This window comes from Triplophysa dalaica, chromosome 16 (assembly GCF_015846415.1).
Source record: "Triplophysa dalaica isolate WHDGS20190420 chromosome 16, ASM1584641v1, whole genome shotgun sequence".
Taxonomy (NCBI): Eukaryota; Metazoa; Chordata; class Actinopteri; order Cypriniformes; family Nemacheilidae; genus Triplophysa; species Triplophysa dalaica.
This window is the reverse complement of record NC_079557.1, coordinates 12,418,358-12,439,975: the sequence shown is the minus strand read 5'-3', so window position 1 is coordinate 12,439,975 and position 21,618 is coordinate 12,418,358. Positions and strand designations below refer to the sequence as shown.

The 21,618-nt window shown below is 36.1% G+C and overlaps 1 protein-coding gene across 1 annotated transcript in view; it reads right to left on the bottom strand.

Annotated features, from left to right (window-relative positions):
- Window positions 1-7,298: 7,298 nt before the first annotated feature.
- The window catches only part of fat1b (FAT atypical cadherin 1b), a 34,442-nt gene continuing 20,122 nt past the window's right edge, over window positions 7,299-21,618 (bottom strand). Inside the window, exons 14-27 of the mRNA XM_056770422.1 lie at window positions 20,433-20,822; window positions 20,128-20,342; window positions 18,832-18,969; window positions 18,030-18,173; window positions 17,735-17,920; window positions 15,354-16,152; window positions 15,143-15,274; window positions 11,905-12,056; window positions 11,367-11,826; window positions 11,037-11,190; window positions 10,546-10,656; window positions 9,876-10,462; window positions 9,594-9,650; window positions 7,299-7,902 (exon numbers count right to left, since the gene is read on the bottom strand). Coding sequence (XP_056626400.1) covers window positions 7,598-7,902; window positions 9,594-9,650; window positions 9,876-10,462; window positions 10,546-10,656; window positions 11,037-11,190; window positions 11,367-11,826; window positions 11,905-12,056; window positions 15,143-15,274; window positions 15,354-16,152; window positions 17,735-17,920; window positions 18,030-18,173; window positions 18,832-18,969; window positions 20,128-20,342; window positions 20,433-20,822 — 3,830 coding nt within the window. The 3' untranslated portion in view covers window positions 7,299-7,597. The remainder of the gene's footprint in view (window positions 7,903-9,593; window positions 9,651-9,875; window positions 10,463-10,545; window positions 10,657-11,036; window positions 11,191-11,366; window positions 11,827-11,904; window positions 12,057-15,142; window positions 15,275-15,353; window positions 16,153-17,734; window positions 17,921-18,029; window positions 18,174-18,831; window positions 18,970-20,127; window positions 20,343-20,432; window positions 20,823-21,618) is intronic.

The window sequence follows — 21,618 nt, the reverse complement described above, 5'->3', positions numbered from 1 at the left end:
CAACTGCTCATCATACCCTACTGACTTCATTCCTCATACCTTTGTTACCTATTACTCTTGTTACCCTTTTGTTACCTTTCCAGCTTTTGAGCCCAAAACTGTTGTTCTCACAATGTGTCAGTCTGTCAGCGTTAAAATGATTAAAGCATCTAAGATTGCACACCTGACAGTATTTCATTTTGGGATTTCCTTTTTTATCCAGGCCTTTGAGACCAGACGAGTTGAGCGCACTTGAACAAGACACAGGAAAAAATCATCTTATCTGAAATGGAGCAGATTAATGAGTTGGAGCCTGTGAGACAATTTAATGAAGAAGAATCCTATACAATTTTGCATGAGCTCATTCATCAAGAATGGAGATCTTAACATTTATTGACATGTCCCTGACCCTCCTATCAGAACACATTAACACTGGCCGTCTGGCTCTCATTACACCCATGATATTGGTTAGAGGACACAATACAGAGATGAATATTGCAACATCCCATTTATTATCCCATTACTATATTTACAGTATAGGGAAAGAAAGACTAGACCTATATATCTTATCAAATAACTATTTCCAATGTACTATTTCTCTGGGCTATTAGTCTCAATTCTGCAAACAAGGCTGCATTTGGTCACTGCAATGTGACATAGAGTATGTGCAAACAGACTATGCAATTGTGTGAAACAGTCAGCATCAGCTTTAAAAACCTGTCATGATGACACACACAAACAAGCAATCAAATAAACAAAAACAGATGGGCTTAGACTCCCATTTTGTTAATCATTAATAATTAAAAAACATCTCAACTATCAGTTTGTGTCATGCTACAGTAGATACATCAACCTTTTTGTTAAACAGGTGGTCAAAAACAGTTATGAACAGCAGAAGACTATCTTTCTTGAAGAAAAAAATGATGACGTAAATTCAGGTGTACAGTATTGGTTGTGTCTTGTGAGCATTGTTCCTCTCATATTGATGGAGGTCAGACCTCTGAGTTAGCTTCCCTCAAAAGAATAAGTTCTCATAAGTTGATGTATTTGTGTGAGATGGCTTTAATTACATTCTGAACTTTCTCAGTCCAGACACGAGACATTCTCGCTCATATGAAGGGTGTGAGAAAGAAGATCCAGACCCCGTCATCAATAAATCATTCAAGCGTACTATGAGGTAATTCTGAGTCGATGCCTTTGTTGTTGAGAGATATGGAGAGAGAAATGAATTGTAGTTTTTAACATCAGGTTCTGATTGTAAAAATCTTTTTCGTGAGCAATTCCATTCCAACATTACTCGATTGAAGACTTTTTCTAACAAAAAAAACAAAGAATGCTCAGAAATTGTTGTTGTAATGATTTTGAAGTCTATGGAAACTCTCTTATTTGCATCATACGGTTAATGTTGAAATATAATTTTCCAGCCAGTTTATCGCTAATTTATGACTATGAAAGTTTGCGTCGAATAAACATCAGATTGAAAATGGTCAACATGATTACATTTCAAATGATCATGTTGACAAACCTTCGGAGTCTGAAAAAGGGAAACTTGTGATTAGTAAATTACACCGACAGCTTAGACCTTCTAGGGAAATCCTCTAACAGAGACGTCCATGTGAGCACATATAAATAGAAAATGCCCTTACCGGGATGTGAACGTAAGATAATGTTGACGTTTGTGTGCATAAATTGTCCACCTCGGGCATTAAACCAATTTTTGCCAGCAACAGAAATGCTTTAAAGGAACAGACAGCATATTCAGCTTTAATTATACTCATGATTTGTTATGACACAAATATGAGTGAGTCTCAGAGTCACGCTGCTTCAGGTCCCCTGTCTTCACCGAGCATCTGAGAAGTGAATACAACAAGACTAACGCTATGTTCTGTGATGAACCCATCATGCCTCAGGAGCCACCAAAAGACCTTTACTGGGATTTCATGCTGAAATCACAACGACTGATCTACATCTGCTTGAAAATAAACCTTTGTTAGAAACATTGTTAGGTCAAGATAAATGGCATGAAGGAAAGAGGAAGAATTGAGAGCAAATGAGTCTGAAGGGTGTATCGCTTACTAAAAGACTGAAGAAAGAGAGACAAGGTCAAAGGGAAAATGAACAAGTGATAATGAGAGAGAAGACAGCTATAGAGAAAGACGGATGGGGTCAGTATTGAGTGAGAGAGACAGAGAGATGTGACAAAAATGCCAAACAATTGATTGTCTGGTGTCTCTATGAAGAGAGATATGAATGCGTCTATTAAACACAATTGTTGACAGTGTATAATTCATTCATTTGTTTATTTATGCTTTTATTAGTGAAATGTAATATTATTAATGTTAGGTTTATGCTTTTTTAAAAGGACCAGTGAATTTAATGGTACATAGTGAGGTTGCGAATTTCAACCAATGGCTCTTTCCAGCGCTCACTTTTGAAGCATTACATAGGCTGCCACAGGACTAAGATGATGTAATGTTTTCTTTTCTTTCCTAAATGACATAACGTGCTTTGTAAAGTCTGTCCGTTTATTGATACTGTAGGAGCCAGGTAGTTTTATTTTTGAACACATTGTTTCTGTCACTTACGGATGACGGTACCTGGTTGGGTTGGACGATGTAAAATTATATCCTCCGTTCACCTGTGTGAGTTCATGAGAGAGGGGGTGACGTGGGAAGGCTTATTTTTGCTGACCGCTATAATTTGAAATAAATCATGACTTTTGGAAGCATTTATTGGAGGCACAACTTTGTTTGTTTCTTATGCAAATTATAAAAAAAAAAAAGAAGTATTCGGATCCTTGATACAAGCAAGAGCTTCTGACAAGTTAGTTTCCCCTATTTAGCCTCTCTGCGGTGAAATTTGTTTCCTTCCAGATAGTCGCCAATAGATACCGTAGAAACAACATGGCGACACGCCAACAACCTTCCATGTAAGCAAACCCGTGGTGAATGTAGACAATGAATAATTAAGGTAATTATTAAGCATATTGATTCATTAATGTAAGGTCTTTATACACCTCTGAACACATTGTTCTGGATAGTATACTGCATTTCTTTCAATAGATCCTCCAAAAAATTACACATAGCAGCTTTAAAGTAGCTTTATGCCCTCTCTTTCAATACTTATAATACTAAATACTAAAATTACTATAAATACTATAATACTAAATACAAAAAACAAAAACATTACATACAAAATTGTGTGGGCATAAAATTATCTTTGTTTACAAACTAAACAGTTGTATTTTCTTTCATCTTTGCATATGGTTTCAAGGTTTTTACAAGGGTATGTAACTCATGCCCATGTTGGCAGGTGTCTATTTTGGAAGCTTTTACAAAAACATGTATTTGAGCCAAAATCGAGTTTGAGTGGCTGCAAAGCTTATACTTCTATTATTTTGCGATTCTTTTTATTCTCAATTAAAAAGATATTTGCATTTCATTATTTCCATTTACAAAGGTTTACAAGCTTTTTGCGGCTTTTGTGACCCTGTCAAAACAAACTTGCAGCAACACAGTTACACCTAACAAAATATATAGAATCCATCAGACAAAAAGTCATGTAATCGTGTTCTCAGCTAAATTTTTACGTTGAAGGGACGATTGACAAGCGATCGTTCAACGTGACATCTTGGTAGAAGGCCGGGTCATTTTCTCTTTTACTGTAAAGTTAAAATTGCCATATTGGAACAACAACACAAGGATACGCCTGTCTTGGGTGCTATATTTTCTTTGGGTGGTAAACAGAATCGAGCAAGACAGAAAAGAAAGAACACAATAAGTTTTTGAGACTGGAATAAAGCTTGTGTTGTTTATTTATTTATTTGCTTTCCTGGAAAAGGCTCCTGGCAACAATGACTGGAATGAAGAGGTTATTCTACACCCACCCACCCAAACCAAAAATAAAAAGCATGCTTTGAAAGCACTTAATAGAATGCCGACTGCCGTAAGCGCACACACAGTTGAAACAGGGACACCTGACATTTCATCACTTTCCCACCTTCTGTTGAGGCCAGGTGTGATGAGACCACACGCGACGATTAGTCACACTAAACCACCTGCTCCTCTCATTAACATGTTTAATTGAACTTGTACGTGTGTATCTGTGTGTGTTTCTGCGTTTATGATGAGTGTGTGACTCATAAACATCTTGGGGTTGATTTTCCACTATAAGGTGAAGGTAAACCGTTGGTAAACCCACATCTAGATAAGTGGTTCTCAAACAAAGGCCACAGTCACCTTATTATCCAAAACATTATTTATAGCTCTCTCCAGTCGCATTTTCTGCAGACTAAAATATTCTAAAGCTTCCCATACAGTAAGATGTTTGTTATTACAATAATCAAACACTGAATGTAACTTGGTTTTCGGTTGTTTGTTGTGCTCCAGAGAAGGTTTGTTGATGCCACAGTCAATTTGTTTGTGTGTGTGTGTGTGTGTGTGCGTGCGTGCATGCGTGTGTTTCTATTGTTATCAAACCTTTCCAATTCTATTTAACTTTTCTTAAAGCATTAAATAAAAAAATAAGCCTTAGAACGTAGAGGCATCTTGAAGTCGACTAATATATTGAACTCTTCAACAGCACTACAAGATGTGATAAAAGTCTCCTGGGCTTAAAGTGATTTACAATTAAAAATGAAAAGTCTGTCATCATTAACTCACCACAAATTGTTCCATATACAATTCTTTGATCTGTTGAAGACGAAGGAATATTTATTGAAGAATTTGGGAAACTAAACAGTTCTGGGTCACTATTGACTAGCGTAGTATTTTTTTCCCTACTGTGGAAGTAAATAGTGACCAAGAACTGTTTGGCTACAAACATTATTTCAATCATCTTTTTTTATTAATCTAAATGTATAGTTTTTTTAACTTGACTAAACTTAAACCATTTTTAAAGACATTGTTTGTTTTTTTCACGCTATAGATGACAGCTGAAACCCAACCCTGAAGCTTCTCTTCGCACACCTCGTTCAAGCACCCGTCACTGACATTTGAAATTCTATCACATGTAGCTATTATAAGCATGCATGGCTATTCCTCTGTGTGCATTTTGTTATCTGAGAAGTTCACATAGGTGTTGATAAAAACACCAGTGTAAAACGGCTCAGACACTTACAGGTCCAGTGATTTGTTCTTTTCAACCTGTAAATACTTTATTTTATTCCATAAAGATTTACAAAGACAATTTCAAGCCAACTCTATTGTACTGTTGCTCTCTATGTCTGAGAATTACGACACAGCAGCTTTTGGCTTGAATTGGAGCAGAACTACCTGTTTGTTCATGCTAAGAAATCTGAAAACTCAAGTCTTTATCATCACAATATTTGCTAGAAAAGAAAAAAAACATGCTTTCACAAATTGATTTCACAACTGTGATTCAATTTGTGCAGTCCTGTTCCAGTGACCCATTAAAAGAGCAACTATAGAACATTTTATGAATTTGTGTTGTTCATCAAAAAGTTGAGAAGGTCACGTGATGACATCATTACATGACACCAACAGACAAGGTCAACCTGTCACACCCTGACTCTCGCCTCAGGCTTCTGTCAAAACTCATCACAGCATTTTTGTACCGTCGCTTTCACATCCTGTGATTTGTGAGATGTGCAAAAGTGTAGACCTGTGACTTCTCATAAGCATACTATGCACTGCTTTAGGCACTAAAGCAGATCTCAAACAATCACAAAATCATGGGTGAAGAGAATACGACATCTGATTAAATTAAATAGGCTACTCACTTCTCAAATCTGATGTTTCAGGTGTATTTCAATCAAGCAACAATAAATAAGTTCAAAAAGGTTTATAAACCATTATAAAATGTTTTTAATAAATGGAACTGGTCTTTAACAGTACTGATTTTCTTACGTAATAAGATGGCAGGGCAACTTTATTTGAGTATACTGCCCTCTAGCGTTCAACTGTGTGTTTCACTTAAAATGGGTTTAAGTAAAAAAATCCTGAAAATATGATTTTTTAATGGTGTGTTTCATATTTGTTATGTTATATTTCACCCCGGTCTCACAGGTTTTTTAGTCATTGTCACGAACTTTGGAATCTATTCATTCGTTTACGTGGACACGAATATCCCCATTTTTTCGTGTCAATGAGCACGACTCTTTTTAATGTCACTTAGTACGACTTTCTTTTCGTGTCACTCAGCCTTACTTTCAATACACAGACAGCGTGTCTATTTACATTTATATATGTATAACCTGATTTCAAAGAAGTCGTACACATTTTAGAATGTGGCTAACCAACACCACAAAACCTAAAATCACAGCCCCAAAGGTTAATTTTGGTAAAAACGCGAGTTTCACGAGGTGGTAAGACAATGATAAATGGCTCCCTAAACGCCGCCCCTAAACCTAACGTCACAGGGGAGAAGTCAAAACATTCCAATGAGATCGAAATAGGAATTCACACGAATGAGCCTTGTAATATAAGTATGAATCACCATATATGTATAATCATATATGTATAAAAATGAAAGATATTGCATATTAAAATACATTAGATTGAAATTCGTGCTGACTGACACGTAAAAGGGGGAATTCATGTCAGTAATCACGAATTCATAGATTAAAGTTCGTGACAATGATACGAATTCCATGGAGAGTTGTATGATTAACTACCTCTAAAAAGCAGACATGGACATTGAGATTACTGTAGAATATTGTACATTTTTCAAAAAATTCAAAGCAATCAAATGCATTTGTTTCAATTTGAAAATGTTTTAAAAGTTAACTTTTTAGATTTAAATAAAACAGTTTATCGTTTTCGCTTTGCAATAGTAGGAAATCCTTACCGCAAATAACCAAGTCATTACTGCCTTAACGGCCCTTTTGAGGACATCCGCTATTAGCTTCACATCATCAACCTTAGCAAATGCAAAATTTCACAGCTTCATGAAAACTTTAAATATCCCTAATGAGATCATTTGATAGCATTAAACAGCAGGAGAACAGTGTGAACTTTTTGGTGTACCATAAGAGCTTTTTACCCACCATATGGACAATAGATGGCTTTCTTTCTTACCTCATGCTGTTTCTGGACGTACAGTAGAGATATTTGAGTCTTGAGTCTCCAGATAACACCAAAATGACAACAGATGCATAAATGATTGTGTCCAAATAGATAGGACATAAAGTTAAAAAGAACAAACGTCATTCTGCAAAGGGAGAAAAATATATGACATTTAACTCATATGCAAAAAGAAAGTAAGTATTGATTTTATTTTTATTTTCAAATGTATATCTGATTATTGGACTTTTAATCACTTCATCGCAAACTTCACAACTGTACAATTCCCCATAATGTGTCAATGACATTTGTTCACATTCATGTTCACATGGTGAGAAATGATGTATAACAATTCTAAAAGGTGTACTAAGTAATGCCTCATTAAAAATGTGTTTTTTTTCAATGTTTGGAATACTTCTCACTCAGAAGAGATGAAGAGGCCTTAAAAGGCAGTTTTAAATGATAATTCACAATGATCTGACAATGCAACGTCACGACCCTGCTTGCGGGTTATCAATTAGAAGTGTCTGCCGGAAATTGAACAGGTCCTAACATGGGCTGTGAGGCATTCCAACAGCTGCTTCATTGGGTTGCACTTAGTCATGGCTATGATGTTGACTGAAGGATGTGGAGTTTGACATTGCTGTTGGGTGGCTGGTGTGGTACAGTTCTGGTCTGGTATGCTGGTCATAGTACCCTGGAGCAGGCATTTCAGTATCGGAAGGCAGATCTGAAGTGGGTAGAAAGTTCCCAATGTCATCGTCTCTAGGAAAGTAGTCTGTGTCTAGAATGCCTGGAGTGGTGTGCATGGAGGACATCTGCCCAAATTCACACTGGACAAGAGCTTGGCTCCCAGGACTGTAAACATTCTGCATCCAATCTGAGGTGTCCCAGTGATAGTCTGTTTGGGAATTATATTCAATTCTAAGAGTTATACATAAGCAAAACCAAATGAGACTGTACCTGTTTCTATATAGGCTACGGACAGAGGTAAGAACACACATTTCACCTCATATAAATGTTTAAAAAAGTGATGCACCAAAATGTCGCTCCTGAACATGCCATAAGGCATTACTACGGTGCCCGTCTGGTTACCCGTCGGAGAAAAAAAACAAGACCCCCAAATCTGTGGACACACAGCAAACTGTGCCTACTCATGGAATTTAAGCCTCATCCATGACATAAGCAGCAAAAAAGAGGTAGGACCACATACTGACAGTCCAATGGCCAGCCATTCTTAACTTTTTGCATTCCCCTTTTTGAATGGTTTGTTTTAAGTCGGCCATTGGCCAGCCATTTTTAACCGGTTTTCTGTCAAGATCATCCTGAATTTTCGCTATCGGCTTAGAATTTTCCTTTCGGTGCATCACTAGTTCAAATGCTCTCACATCTTTAAGGCTCATTAATCTTTAATGGTGTGAGAGATTTGAGTGCATCTGTTTTAAAGAGCTTGCTTTAACTTCTCCAAAAGTAAGATTAAACATTAAATTCCCCCCAGAGATCAACGACAATGCATCAGAACTAAACTTGTTGCACATTCACATGGAACCATTTATTCTAAAAGTTGTTAAGTGTGACCAAGCTTGCTAAGGCAATGGAGCATGCACAGAGGATAAACAAATAAACAAAAGTGCAGAAATAAAGACCACGGTTCTCAATTGGTAACATGGCTCATGAAAATGATTTCAGACAAACCAGAATAAATGGTATTCTCACATTTTAAGAGTTTTACCATTTTAACTTTAAAATGGGTCACTCTAAAATGTCCATGTGATAATGTTGACAGTTTAAACATTGTATCACGGAAGAGAGTTAGAATTACAAGATTCTTGAAAGCACAAACACAACATGAATGCTGCATATACCTTTATCTCACCGTGCCAATCTATGTTTTGACAGGGTGTATCACTTTGGAGGTTTGAAAGAATAAAGAAAGCAGAGAGGAAAGAAAGAAAGAAAATATCAAAAACTTAATTATTAAATATAGTAAATTCACAGAATCTGACTGTCAGAAAGTGTCAATTATCTTTGTAAATGTTTCTGAATGTACTTTATCAACTTGGTATTTTGTCATATGAGTCTGAAAACGTCTCAACATTAAAATTGTCTCTAATAAGCTTTTTCTATACTTCTATAATTCATTAATGACTGTTGACATGCACACAAACAATATTTAACATAAATATAAACCATAGATTTGCCATAATTGTGTATAACCATATTGCGTTTATAAGAATAAGATAGATGTATGTCTGTTTTCAATAGAATTTTGAACACCTTATTTGGAATATCCACTGTTAAATAATGTATATTTTTTAATTAATTTCAAGTATAGCATAAGCAGATAAACAGTATAATCAGATAGAAAAGTATGTCCGCAATTTAGTTTAATATCACTATGCTGGATACAAGACAGAAAGAGCTGTGGCACAGACAATTATAACGCTCAAATCTATCAAAACTATATATATATTTTTAAATCATCTTCTTTAATTTTGGTCAATATAATGCCTGGCCTTGTATGCTTCTGTTTAGACCCGTGGTCAAATCCAAGGATAGCAAAGATGAAAAAAACAGGACTATTCAACTTACTGTTGTCATCCGTGACATCTGATTGGAGGGACGACACAGACCGCATCCCTCTTCTACCTAGAGAACAGGAAAAACTATCATCCTCCAGTGCCAAATAGGAGGTTGACTAAACAACTTCTTCTAAAAGAATCAATAAATATAAATATATAGCATCTCTTGAAAAGCATCAAGCAAGTTTATTGGCTACACATTTAACCATCATAAATGATCGTAAGGTTTCAAGAAAAACAGAAATCCATTATGATTCAATGACCATCAACTAATGCTTCAGATTTCGCTTACCATCATATTCCTCATCCCAATCTGTTTGATGTCCGTAGTCATTTTGTGAGTGAAGGTGAGAAGCTTTGTGGTGTGGTATGTTAGGAACTACACTGCACACAGCTACAGTCTTCTTAAGACCAAAGAGCGGATCTGACAAGCTGCTAAACTCTCTTTTGTTTCTGACCTCTCCAGGACCGCTGGGCGTGTAGGAGATGGGTCGCACGGGAACCTGCGGTGGGGTATCCACAGAGGAGCCTTGTCGAGCTTGATTGTAAACATTGGACGTCTGAATATAAGAATCATCGGCTCTGTATCTGTCATGACATTGCTCTTTTTTCACAGGTTTGCAAGAGCCTATCAAAGCTAACAATAAGAGCAGTGCCAAAGCAAAAATGGCTGTCAGGAACGCCAGCGTTCCAATCAGCTCTGCGAGCCGTAAATTCCAGGATGAAGACACGATGCGGTTCCTGTCCTCTGTGTCGATCGCACACAGTCTTCCACTAAATCCTGGTAAACAGGAGCAGTTAAAGGAGCCGAGCGTGTTGACACAACGGCCATTGTTTAAGCAAGGGTTGTCCAGACACTCATCGACATCAACCGTGCATCTAAAAAACAAAACAGCTGTCACTAGACACACGCTAGAGATGATATCTGAGATGATATCAGAGTATGATAACATTTAACAAACCTTTCTCCCTTAAATCCCGGCTCACACTCACAAACTGGTCCATCAAGACTGTCAATACATAGTCCACCATTCTGACACGGGTTCTCTTTGCAGTATGGTCCAATTTGACACCTGCGGTCACATAGGCAGCACTTGGTATAATTTCATATAATAAAAATGGGTAACACTTTAGAATAGTGATCCATTATTAATGAATAACTACCAGGATCAAATGAGTAATTAAATATCAAGAATCTAGTAATTAATGTTAATTAACAAGAAGCTATGATTAACAAACTAGTAGGTAATAGCACACAGATGAACGTGGTAGTTCACTTTATTTAAAAAAATTGTCATACTTCCCACAGAACTACTGAGAAGGAACTACTGATTCAGTAATTACTAGATTCTTTATTTAAATTTCTCATTTGTTCCTGTGTAGTTATTCATTAATAAAGGGTCAGTATTCTAAATGTGACTATAATACAAATTGTACTTTGAAAGTGCAGTACCTTTGACCCGAGTACTCGCCCCGACATTCACAGATATAGTTCAAGTTATTTTGAATACAGGTTCCTCCATACAGGCAGGGGTTGGAGTCACAAGGACTGATTTTGACCTCAGAATGAGTCCCAGAGAATAAAGTGTTGCATTTACAGAAGCAACCTTCAAGGGAATATACATTTTTAGATTTTGGGAACCATAAAAATGGCATTTACAGTACCTGATATCTTGAAGTGATAGACATTTGGAAACATTAATTCTGTAAAAAACCCATTTGATTTTCTTCTGTATAACAAAAAAATGATGGTAACCATGAATCCATATGGGGCCCAATTTACCTCCGCCCTGTCTCTTCAAGCAGCTCCCTCCATTGAGGCAAGGATTACTGGAGCAGTCTGGGGATGAGAAGACACAGCCAGGAAACACCCCCACCATGTTCTCTATGGAAGCCCCTAATGGACCATCGGAGTCCAAAGACAGTCTTTGTCCGTTAAACTCCACAGAGTCCATGCAGCCCTGCAGACCGTCTGATAGAGGCAGACTGCGCTTGAGCCTGGCCCTGAGAACATCAGCGTGCCCACCCAGGACCACCTGGTTGCCCAGGTTGGAGCAGTGCAGGGGCCCGGGAGCGGTGCCTGATGCAGAATGAAGCCGATCCAGAATCAGTCTGGCATAGTTACCCTTCACCTCGAGTTCTGCTAGGTGCCACTGCCCATCATTCACAAGTATACTGTGTACAGAAACTGTAGTGAGACCCCAGCCGCAGTCAAACCGGAACTGCAGTCTACCTCCTAATATCTGAAGAACAGACGAAACATATTTATAATCAGATGACAAAAAACAACCAAATAGGGTTTATTTATATTTATATAGTACCTGTAGAATGCTATGGCCTCTTCCTCTGGCAACCATGACTGTTCCTTCTCTTGAGAGAGTTTTTAACTTAAGTTTGAGTTTAAGTTCTCTAGAGTTTTCTCTCAGGCGATAACTAATGTAGCTGGTCTCAGTAAATGTCATTGTAGATCCTCCTGAAAACAGGTAAAAAACAGGAGGTATTGTAGTAATGTTTAAAAATAGATTTAGGTTGCTTTTGTCTGTATTACACACCTTTATAACTAGCAAATATTCACCATGGAAACTAAACTACCTTAATGACATTCACCATTTAAAAAAAGATAAGTAATGCAACCATTTTACATTTATATGAAAAAAGCCGGAAAGAGAAAAGAAAGGTATAAATGTAAGAAGTAAAAGAGAGGAGAGGAAAAGAAAATAGAAAAGAAAATAAATAGAAAGAAAGAGGTAAGAAGAAAATGAATAGAAAGAAAGAAAGAGGTAAGAAGAAAATGAATAGAAAGAAAGAAAGAAAGAGGTAAGAAGAAAATGAATAGAAAGAAAGAAAGAGGTAAGAAGAAAATGAATAGAAAGAAAGAAAGAAAGAGGTAAGAAGAAAATGAATAGAAAGAAAGAAAGAAAGAAAGAGGTAAGAAGAAAATGAATAGAAAGAAAGAAAGAGGTAAGAAGAAAATGAATAGAAAGAAAGAAAGAAAGAAAGAAAGAAAGAGGTAAGAAGAAAATAAATAGAAAGAAAGAAAGAGGTAAGAAGAAAATGAATAGAAAGAAAGAGGTAAGAAGAATATTAATAGAAAGAAAGAAAGAAAGAGGTAAGAAGAAAATGAATAGAAAGAAAGAGGTAAGAAGAATATAAATAGAAAGAAAGAAAGAAAGAGGTAAGAAGAAAATAAATAGAAAGAAAGAAAGAGGTAAGAAGAAAATGAATAGAAAGAAAGAGGTAAGAAGAATATAAATAGAAAGAAAGAAAGAAAGAAAGAGGTAAGAAGAAAATAAATAGAAAGAAAGAAAGAGGTAAGAAGAAAATGAATAGAAAGAAAGAGGTAAGAAGAATATAAATAGAAAGAAAGAAAGAGGTAAGAAGAAAATAAATAGAAAGAAAGAAAGAGGTAAGAAGAAAATGAATAGAAAGAAAGAGGTAAGAAGAAAATAAATAGAAAGAAAGAGGTAAGAAGAATATAAATAGAAAGAAAGAAAGAAAGAGGTAAGAAGAAAATAAATAGAAAGAAAGAGGTAAGAAGAAAATGAATAGAAAGAAAGAAAGAAAGAGGTAAGAAGAAAATGAATAGAAAGAAAGAGGTAAGAAGAATATAAATAGAAAGAAAGAAAGAAAGAAAGAAAGAAAGAAAGAAAGAAAGAGGTAAGAAGAAAATAAATAGAAAGAAAGAAAGAGGTAAGAAGAATATAAATAGAAAGAAAGAAAGAAAGAGGTAAGAAGAAAATGAATAGAAAGAAAGAGGTAAGAAGAATATAAATAGAAAGAAAGAAAGAAAGAAAGAAAGAGGTAAGAAGAAAATAAATAGAAAGAAAGAAATAGGTAAGAAGAAAATGAATAGAAAGAAAGAGGTAAGAAGAATATAAATAGAAAGAAAGAAAGAAAGAGGTAAGAAGAAAATAAATAGAAAGAAAGAAAGAGGTAAGAAGAAAATGAATAGAAAGAAAGAGGTAAGAAGTAAATAAATAGAAAGAAAGAGGTAAGAAGAAAATAAATAGAAAGAAAGAAAGAGGTAAGAAGAAAATGAATAGAAAGAAAGAGGTAAGAAGTAAATAAATAGAAAGAAAGAGGTAAGAAGAAAATAAATAGAAAGAAAGAAAGAGGTAAGAAGAAAATGAATAGAAAGAAAGAGGTAAGAAGAATATAAATAGAAAGAATGAAAGAAAGAAAGAGGTAAGAAGAAAATAAATAGAAAGAAAGAAAGAGGTAAGAAGAAAATGAATAGAAAGAAAGAGGTAAGAAGAATATAAATAGAAAGAAAGAAAGAAAGAAAGAGGTAGGAAGAAAATAAATAGAAAGAAAGAAAGAGGTAAGAAGAAAATAAATAGAAAGAAAGAGGTAAGAAGTAAATAAATAGAAAGAAAGAGGTAAGAAGAAAATAAATAGAAAGAAAGAGGTAAGAAGAAAATAAAAAGAAAGAAAGAGGTAATAAGTAAATAAATAGAAATAAAGAAAGAGGTAAGAAGAAAATAAAAAGAAAGAAAGAAAGAGGTAAGAAGAAAATAAATAGAGAGAAATAGTTAAGAAGAAAATAAATAGAGAGAAATAGTTAAGAAGAAAATAAATAGAAAGAAAGAAAGAGGTAAGAAGTAAATAAATAGAAAGAAAGAAAGAGGTAAGAAGAAAATAAAAAGAAAATAAATAGAAAGAAAGAAAAAAGAAAGAAAAAGAAAGAAAGAAACTGTGACTACCATTCTACATTTTTTGTGAAATTAAAACACCCTTTTTTTATACAACGTGAAAATCATGTGGTTACTAAAGCAGAGATAATGAAATAGCTGAACACATTTATGTCTGAGGACACCACAGAAGATAATTTCTCAGCTGACAGAACTCACTTTTATCTAGTGCTGGATTTACATCTCAAAGAGACTGTCAATCTCCATATTAATTATGGAAATACCCTTGTATCTTTAAATACCTGCACAGCTGCACCTAAAATTGACATCTTATCTGATTATCAAATTACCCATGTATCATTTAAACTTAATGAATGTGTGTTTACACACATTTTACCACTAAACGCTTGATAACTGTCATCCATCAAGTGAGCAGAACACCTGTGCTCAATCCTTGCCTAGTGAAAAATAAATATACTAAAATGTTTTTGAAATACATTTACAATATACTGCAAATACATTTACATCTTATGAACTTAATGAAAATATACTGCTATTGTATTTGTGGTATACTTAATTGGTGTACTTAAAGTCTGCTAAATTGGAACAACTCATTTTGTACTAAATATACTTTAACTGTGCAGAAATAGTGCTGAAGTCCAACTAAAGATACATTAAATTGTATTTGATTGTGCTAAAGTGGAACTATCGCAAGTATGCTGCAGGTCCACTTTAAATATCTTGCATTAAAAAAATCATAAAATTCTTTTCAAAAGTGACATCAGAGCACATTTTTATCTAAACACAGGCTTATATTTAAACTATACTTAGCATGAAATAAATGCATTTATTTATTTTTTTACTTGGGTTTATATGACACTGTATTCTTACATTATAAATATGAATGAAATGTGATGTTAACAGTTACCTGAGCATTTGCCTTTAGCATCACCTGTGCATATACAGCTGTGCTCATCTCCTCCCTCAACAGATACACATTCAAAGCCCTTCGGACAGGGATTATTGAAACAGCTAGTTTTATGCTTTATGCACGTTTTATCTAAAATAATAAGAAAACATGATAATTAGAAATGTCAAAATTTTTCACCTAACAAAGACTATCAGATGGCGTATTGTACCTGTGCACAGACATTCAGCCATGACATGATGTCTGGGTGTGACATAGCTCACAATAGCAGTGCTATATGTAGCCATGCTGGTCTGATTGAGTAGATCCACCCACTTACACGTGCCACCCCGGCACTCCGGGCTCAAGCACCGGCTGTTCAAAACCCTCACCAGATTCAGTCCCGTCATCTTTCTTATCCCTTCCCTGGAAGAGTTAAGCTTCTGAACAACTGCTTCCAGGAAGCTGGCACCAGATCTTCTCGATCTCTCAAAGAACAGAAGAACATCCAGGTCCTCGCTCATTTCTGCAGGCTGCAGACTGATTAACTGCACATCGGCCCGGTGGAATCCCGTGAGGCCGGGGACCGCCCTCTGGAAGTTACTCCAGTGATCCTGGATGAAAATCTCAGCAGCTACGCCAGCAAAGCGCACAGAAACCAGGCCATCCAGCATCTGCTGTGTGACTCGCTGGACGTGCACTGTGACGTTGGCCGAAACTGTGAAACGGCCATCGCTGACGGAGACATTGAGTCGGTAATGACCCACATCTAGGCCTCCACGGGCAAACAATCTGCCATCCGTGGCAACCACATAGAACAAGCTGTTTGACTCCAGACTGAATGTGAGAGTGTCGTATTCATCTTCATCTGTTGCATGGACCCTTCCCAGCATGCCTCCCGAGTATTCGTCTTCCTGGACCACGATGAAAACATCCAGAGACCGTACAGATGGTGGATACACACTCGCTTGAACTACAAGCACATTGACAGATGCGACCGATTTCAATGTGGGCCTTCCATTGTCAGACACCTGAAATTAAAAGAAAACTGAAAACTACAAATCTTAATGTAAGATAGATTTTATGTAGGAAAATATCAAACAAACATGATCCTGAAACTTTAAAAATGACCTTTTATGAAACTTGAATTCATTATTTATTTTTACTTGGGTAACACTTGACCAGTAAGTTGTGTTTGGTAACGTTAGTAAATTTTCAAATGCATTAACTAAAATGCAGGGCTGTAGTCAACTCCACCTTTGTCGAGTTCAAGACAAGGCCGAGTCAAAATGAGACAGTCAGGACAGAGATGGCAAAAAAGACTCCTCTTCAAGACAACATTCCATATTCATAATGATCAAAAAGCTACTTTGCTTTAGGTATAGCAATTTCACCAAAGTCACATAAAGCCGAAGTGCAACTTCAGATTTTAAGTCTTTTTATGGTAGTGTTACTATCACATGCTGGGCTGCCAATGGAAAATCTTCCCGTTCTCAGTTTATTGACTTGTCAGTGTTAACTGCATATAAACAAAATCACTTTTGCAACCGCAATTAATGTTGAAAAAATTTAGAAGTTTCATCAAACCATCATTATTGTGATCATTGTTTACTTTAGTTGGGTTCATGATAATTGTATTTTAACGGTTTTCATTGTCTGTTATATCTGTAATCTTTTTTTTTGATGCAATGAAAACTAAGATCCATTGGGATGAGGTGATAATGATTCAAGTCTGTGTGCAGTTACCTAAGATATTGCTCATGGGTGCATTGTGTTATTGACTTATGAGTATTGTGTGACACTACAGAGTGAGCTTTAAGCAGTGGTATTATGCTTCATTGAATAGACAAAAAATACACAAACAAAAAAACATTAAATTGGCGAATCTATCGGACATCGAGAATCAGTGTATGAAGCAAAACAACTGTGACAATCAACAAGAGAAAGCTTCATTCTGCAAGGCATACTGGGTAACATCATAGTACAAAAGTCATTCATGACTCCCAGCATGCATTGCAGTTCATCTGTTTATCTGAATTAGTTTGATGATTGTCACCATTGTTGAGGTCTGTATGATTGAGTGTTGATGTCAGGAAAACTTTGGGTTCATATAGCACATCTTAGCCTTGTGAACCAGAACACTCAAATCAGTCATCAACTTCATTTAGTATTATTTATCATCTGTTTTAAAGCTTGACACCCATCATAATTAACTTAATGAAAGTCAAGAGTCCAACTAAAGCAAACACATATTCTTCATCAATGGTTTTGTTTTGAAGAAGGAGAAAAATCATTGGATTCAGTCGAGACCAACTAGAACATTTGGCGAGTCCAATGACCAAGTCCGAGTCCGGACTCAATGACTACAGCATTGCTAAAATGAGCAATATAGTTTTCATTAGCCTGTCGTGACACTTGTTCAACACCAGAGGGAGATTTCAACACATAAATGTAATCTTACACATCAAAGTAAAATCAGACGCACATATTTAAATATGAATTAAGGAATTTGTTTTCTTTTGTTTGTTTTGTTTTAATTCACATGCATTTGCCCATCGACTGTATGGTTTAATATAAGTTAGGTTTCCTATAAATTATTTAAAGAAAGCAAACCTGCACTTTGAAAGCGTACTGGCCTCTTACTGGTCCAATGGTCTTAACCAAACCCTGCTGGTCTATACTGAAAGGATTAATATCATCACCCTTTACAATACTAAATGAGAAAGGAGGTCCATTTTGAAGGGAATCATTGTCGGTCACATTGAGCAGTAGCACACTGACCCCTGCAGGAACATTCTCCTGCAAAAGACAGAAAAACATCAAACAGATAAAAGCTTACAGCATCATCTCTTATTCCACTATTCCACATAAAGATTTGCTCTGTTTTGTAGAAAAGTGGAGGACTTGCCTGGATGATGAGACTGTAGTTAGTCTGAGAGAAGACAGGGGGATTATCATTCACATCAGATATGATTATGTTTATTGTAGCGCTGCTGGATTTAGGGGGATTTCCATTGTCAGAAGCCAGCACGGTCAGCGTGTAACTCGCTACCTGAGGAAATATAAACAATAAGCCGGAAAGAAAAACAACTTTGGGAGACATCCTTGGCTTTGTAAGGAATTAGAAACATGGTTGTTAAGACTTCAATTGATTTTTTCGAAGCTCCTAGTTTCAGAGTTGGAAACAATAAGAAACTACTCTCGTTTTGGTTTTAATCAGCATTTTTACATGTATCATGTCTATTTCAGTACAGTTTGTGTTGCATTTTTAAAGAAACAAACCCCAGGGGTGATCACGTCACACAACAGCAATGTGAAAGACAAAGAAACTGCAAAGACACATAATTGGTGTGAAAAACTTTGAACTGAGTTTTGGTCTGATCCTAAAATACATGTAAAAATAATAGTATTGTGACATTTATGAAATGAATATGAACTTGTTTTCTCAGCTGTATGTCTATGCAGTGTTTCAGATCTTCAAAGACCAGTTAGTCCCGTTTCAATATTCAGCAATACAAAACAAACACTATCATTTGGAATGTGGGATAAATTATGTTAGTAATTCACAATATTAAAAAAGGTGAATTTTACTTAAACCTATAAATAATAAATGTAGATTTTTTTTGGAGTTGTCTCTTTTTTTCTGCATATTGGGCACGCTACAGCTGTTTTTTCCTGCAGGGGAGCAGGTTCAACTTAAACCATTTTACCTTTTCTCTGTCCAGCGGTTGGGCCACTCTCAGTTCTCCACTGTCTGCATCTATGATGAATGGACACATCTGGTTGTTGTCTTTAATGGAGTAGTGGATACGGTTGTTTAATGGTCCATCCAAATCATTTGCTAGTACCTAAAAACACAGATCATTACATGTGATAAGATAATATTCGCATCACATTTCTGTTTAAAAGGACAGTCCCAAGTCTCTTTAAAAGATGACCTTTCGCTCCCATCTGTGCTTTAGTGACTACGTGTTTTTTATTTTCTCATGTTTTAATGCGTAATTTCTGTTGTCTGTATAATGGCTAAGAAAAGAAAAATAATGTTCTCGTCATCTTTCTCAACAAGCTCCTTGATTTGAAGTATCATTCTTGTCTTTATGTTAGTCTCAGCCTCAGACGTCATGCCCACAGACCGTTGGCTAAATATTTGGTGCATAAGGCACACTTTTCTGGAAACACTCCAGTATGTTCAAAGTTGTCATCTGATTAGTTGAATTTCACAGAATTTCCGGGAGACGTTTACAACGGTTGCTATAAGAATTCATCACGATCGACTAACCGCTTTTTTCTTAAAAGTATGCGAGGTAATCTGAGATTACAAAAAATCCAAATATTGAGAAAATCGACTTAAAATGTGTCATTAGAGGCTATGTAGCAGGCCGTTGCTAAGAAGAAAGAGGTTTGTTTTAATGCTCTCTGTTGTCTTACCGCTGTAATGAAGTTGTGGAGAGATGAATTCTAAGCTTTACATATACCAAACTTGAGTCGATAATGCGATAATGCAGCAGTGGTAGAGAATTTACTAAATATATTCATGGAACATGGTCTTAACTTGGTATCCTAATGCTTTTTACCATAAAAGAGAAATATATAATTTTGACCTATTCAAAAACACATATGTTTGTTGGCTATTGCTACAATTATCCCTGTGCTACTAATGTCTGGTTTTGAGGTCCAGGGTCACAAATGGGGTTAGGGAATTCAACAAATCTAATTCCAAAAGTATAAGCAACATAAATAGTATGCTTGCCCTAACAACCCATCAAAACAAAACAAAACAGAAAATGACCAGAAAACAGTCAACAGACACATCTAAAAATAGATATTTAGAAGTAAAACATTCAGTTTAACACAAATACAAATGTGTATTTATATTTGACGGATAAAAAATATTTGCATAAGTGTAAAGATAGTGTAAACATATGAAGCTAAAACATAACTGCCCACACCATGGACCATTTGAAAGATAAAAGAGGCTTCAATGCAAACACATGCAAAACTTTTACCGTCAGTACAGTGCTGTCTGGCCCAGCGTCCTCACTGACAGCAACTGAGTAGATGTTCTGGCTGAACTCAGGACTGTTGTCATTGACGTCCAGGAGGTGGACAGTAACAGTAGCCGTGTCACTAAAGGATTGTTTTCCTCCGGCAACAGCCTTCACTGTCAGGTAGTGCTGTGGAGAAACCTCGAAATCCAGTGGCGCCATCACAAAGATGTCACCTGCAACCACAAACATTCACCGGAGTCCCTTAATGCCACGGCAAATGTTATAGTTTTAACTGTCAGATGGAAAAAGTGCATGTGTGTCACCTGTCTGTGAGTTAATGCTGAAAGCTCCTTTCTCGTCGCCGCTGGTGATCGAATAGGTAGCTTGAGATGTAATTACTCCATCTCTGCTTGCAGCAAAGACATTAAGAAGCTTAGTCCCTATCGAGACATCCTCAGGGACGGTGGAAATGTAAGTCCTGTGCTCGAACGCCAGTGGATAGTCATTAGCGTCCAATATGGTCACTACTACAGAGGTGAGAGAGGAGAGTCTATGGGGAGAGCCCCTGTCTGTGGCACGTACCCTCAGCACGTATACCTCCTTCTTCTGTCTGTCCAGAGTCCCTTCTAAACTGACAATCCCTGAACTCTCCTCAATAGAAAACAGACCGCCGGCGGAGTCCTCAAAAGAGTAGTGTACTATACTGTTCATTCCTGGAGATAAAAAACAATAACAAAAAAAACTTTAAAATCAGAATCAGAATCTTGTAAGCACCTTTATTGGTGGAAGCAGGTGTTTTTCATTGGTTTTTGGTGAGAGCAAACAAGTTTAAAAATCTGACATATTCCTGCAAATGTATTCCTAAATACAGTATATACTGTTCACTGGGAGAAACTACTTGTGAAACAGTGAAATTATTCCAGAATACTTTTTCAGCCTCACTGTAAAAAGTTATTTAGCCCATTTAGCTGTTTCAACATATTTTGCATCTACGGTAAGTTGACACTACTTGGAGTATCTAAATTTGTTCACTCAACTTGAATTTTAAGTTATCTTTTTGCATGGACTCATTTGAGTCGAGTTAGTATTTTCAACTGAAAAAGTTGAAAACCCAACAAACATATTTTAAATGTTTGACTCAACAACTGACTTCAAGTCACCTGGACTTACAAAGCATGTAACATAAGTCACCATCAGTTGATCAGGGTTTCCTTGAGTTGGGCTCTTCACCCTTGTTGTTAACATATACAGTATGTGTATTTTTTGGGTGCTGTGTGCTTTCAAGAATCATTTGTTAAGGTAATGCAAATAACAATCTAATCAAGTGGAGTTGGTTGGTGGTTATTGAAGTTGCCATCATCCAGTAGCTTGAGTCAATGATCATATCTAGATTGTGTGCTATGCTGCTGATTATAAGATCAAGGAGTTTATTTGCATTTTGATGTCTAGAAAGATGTCTAGAATAAATTTTTTTTAACTAGAGCAGAGTTTCTCTTACATGGAATACAC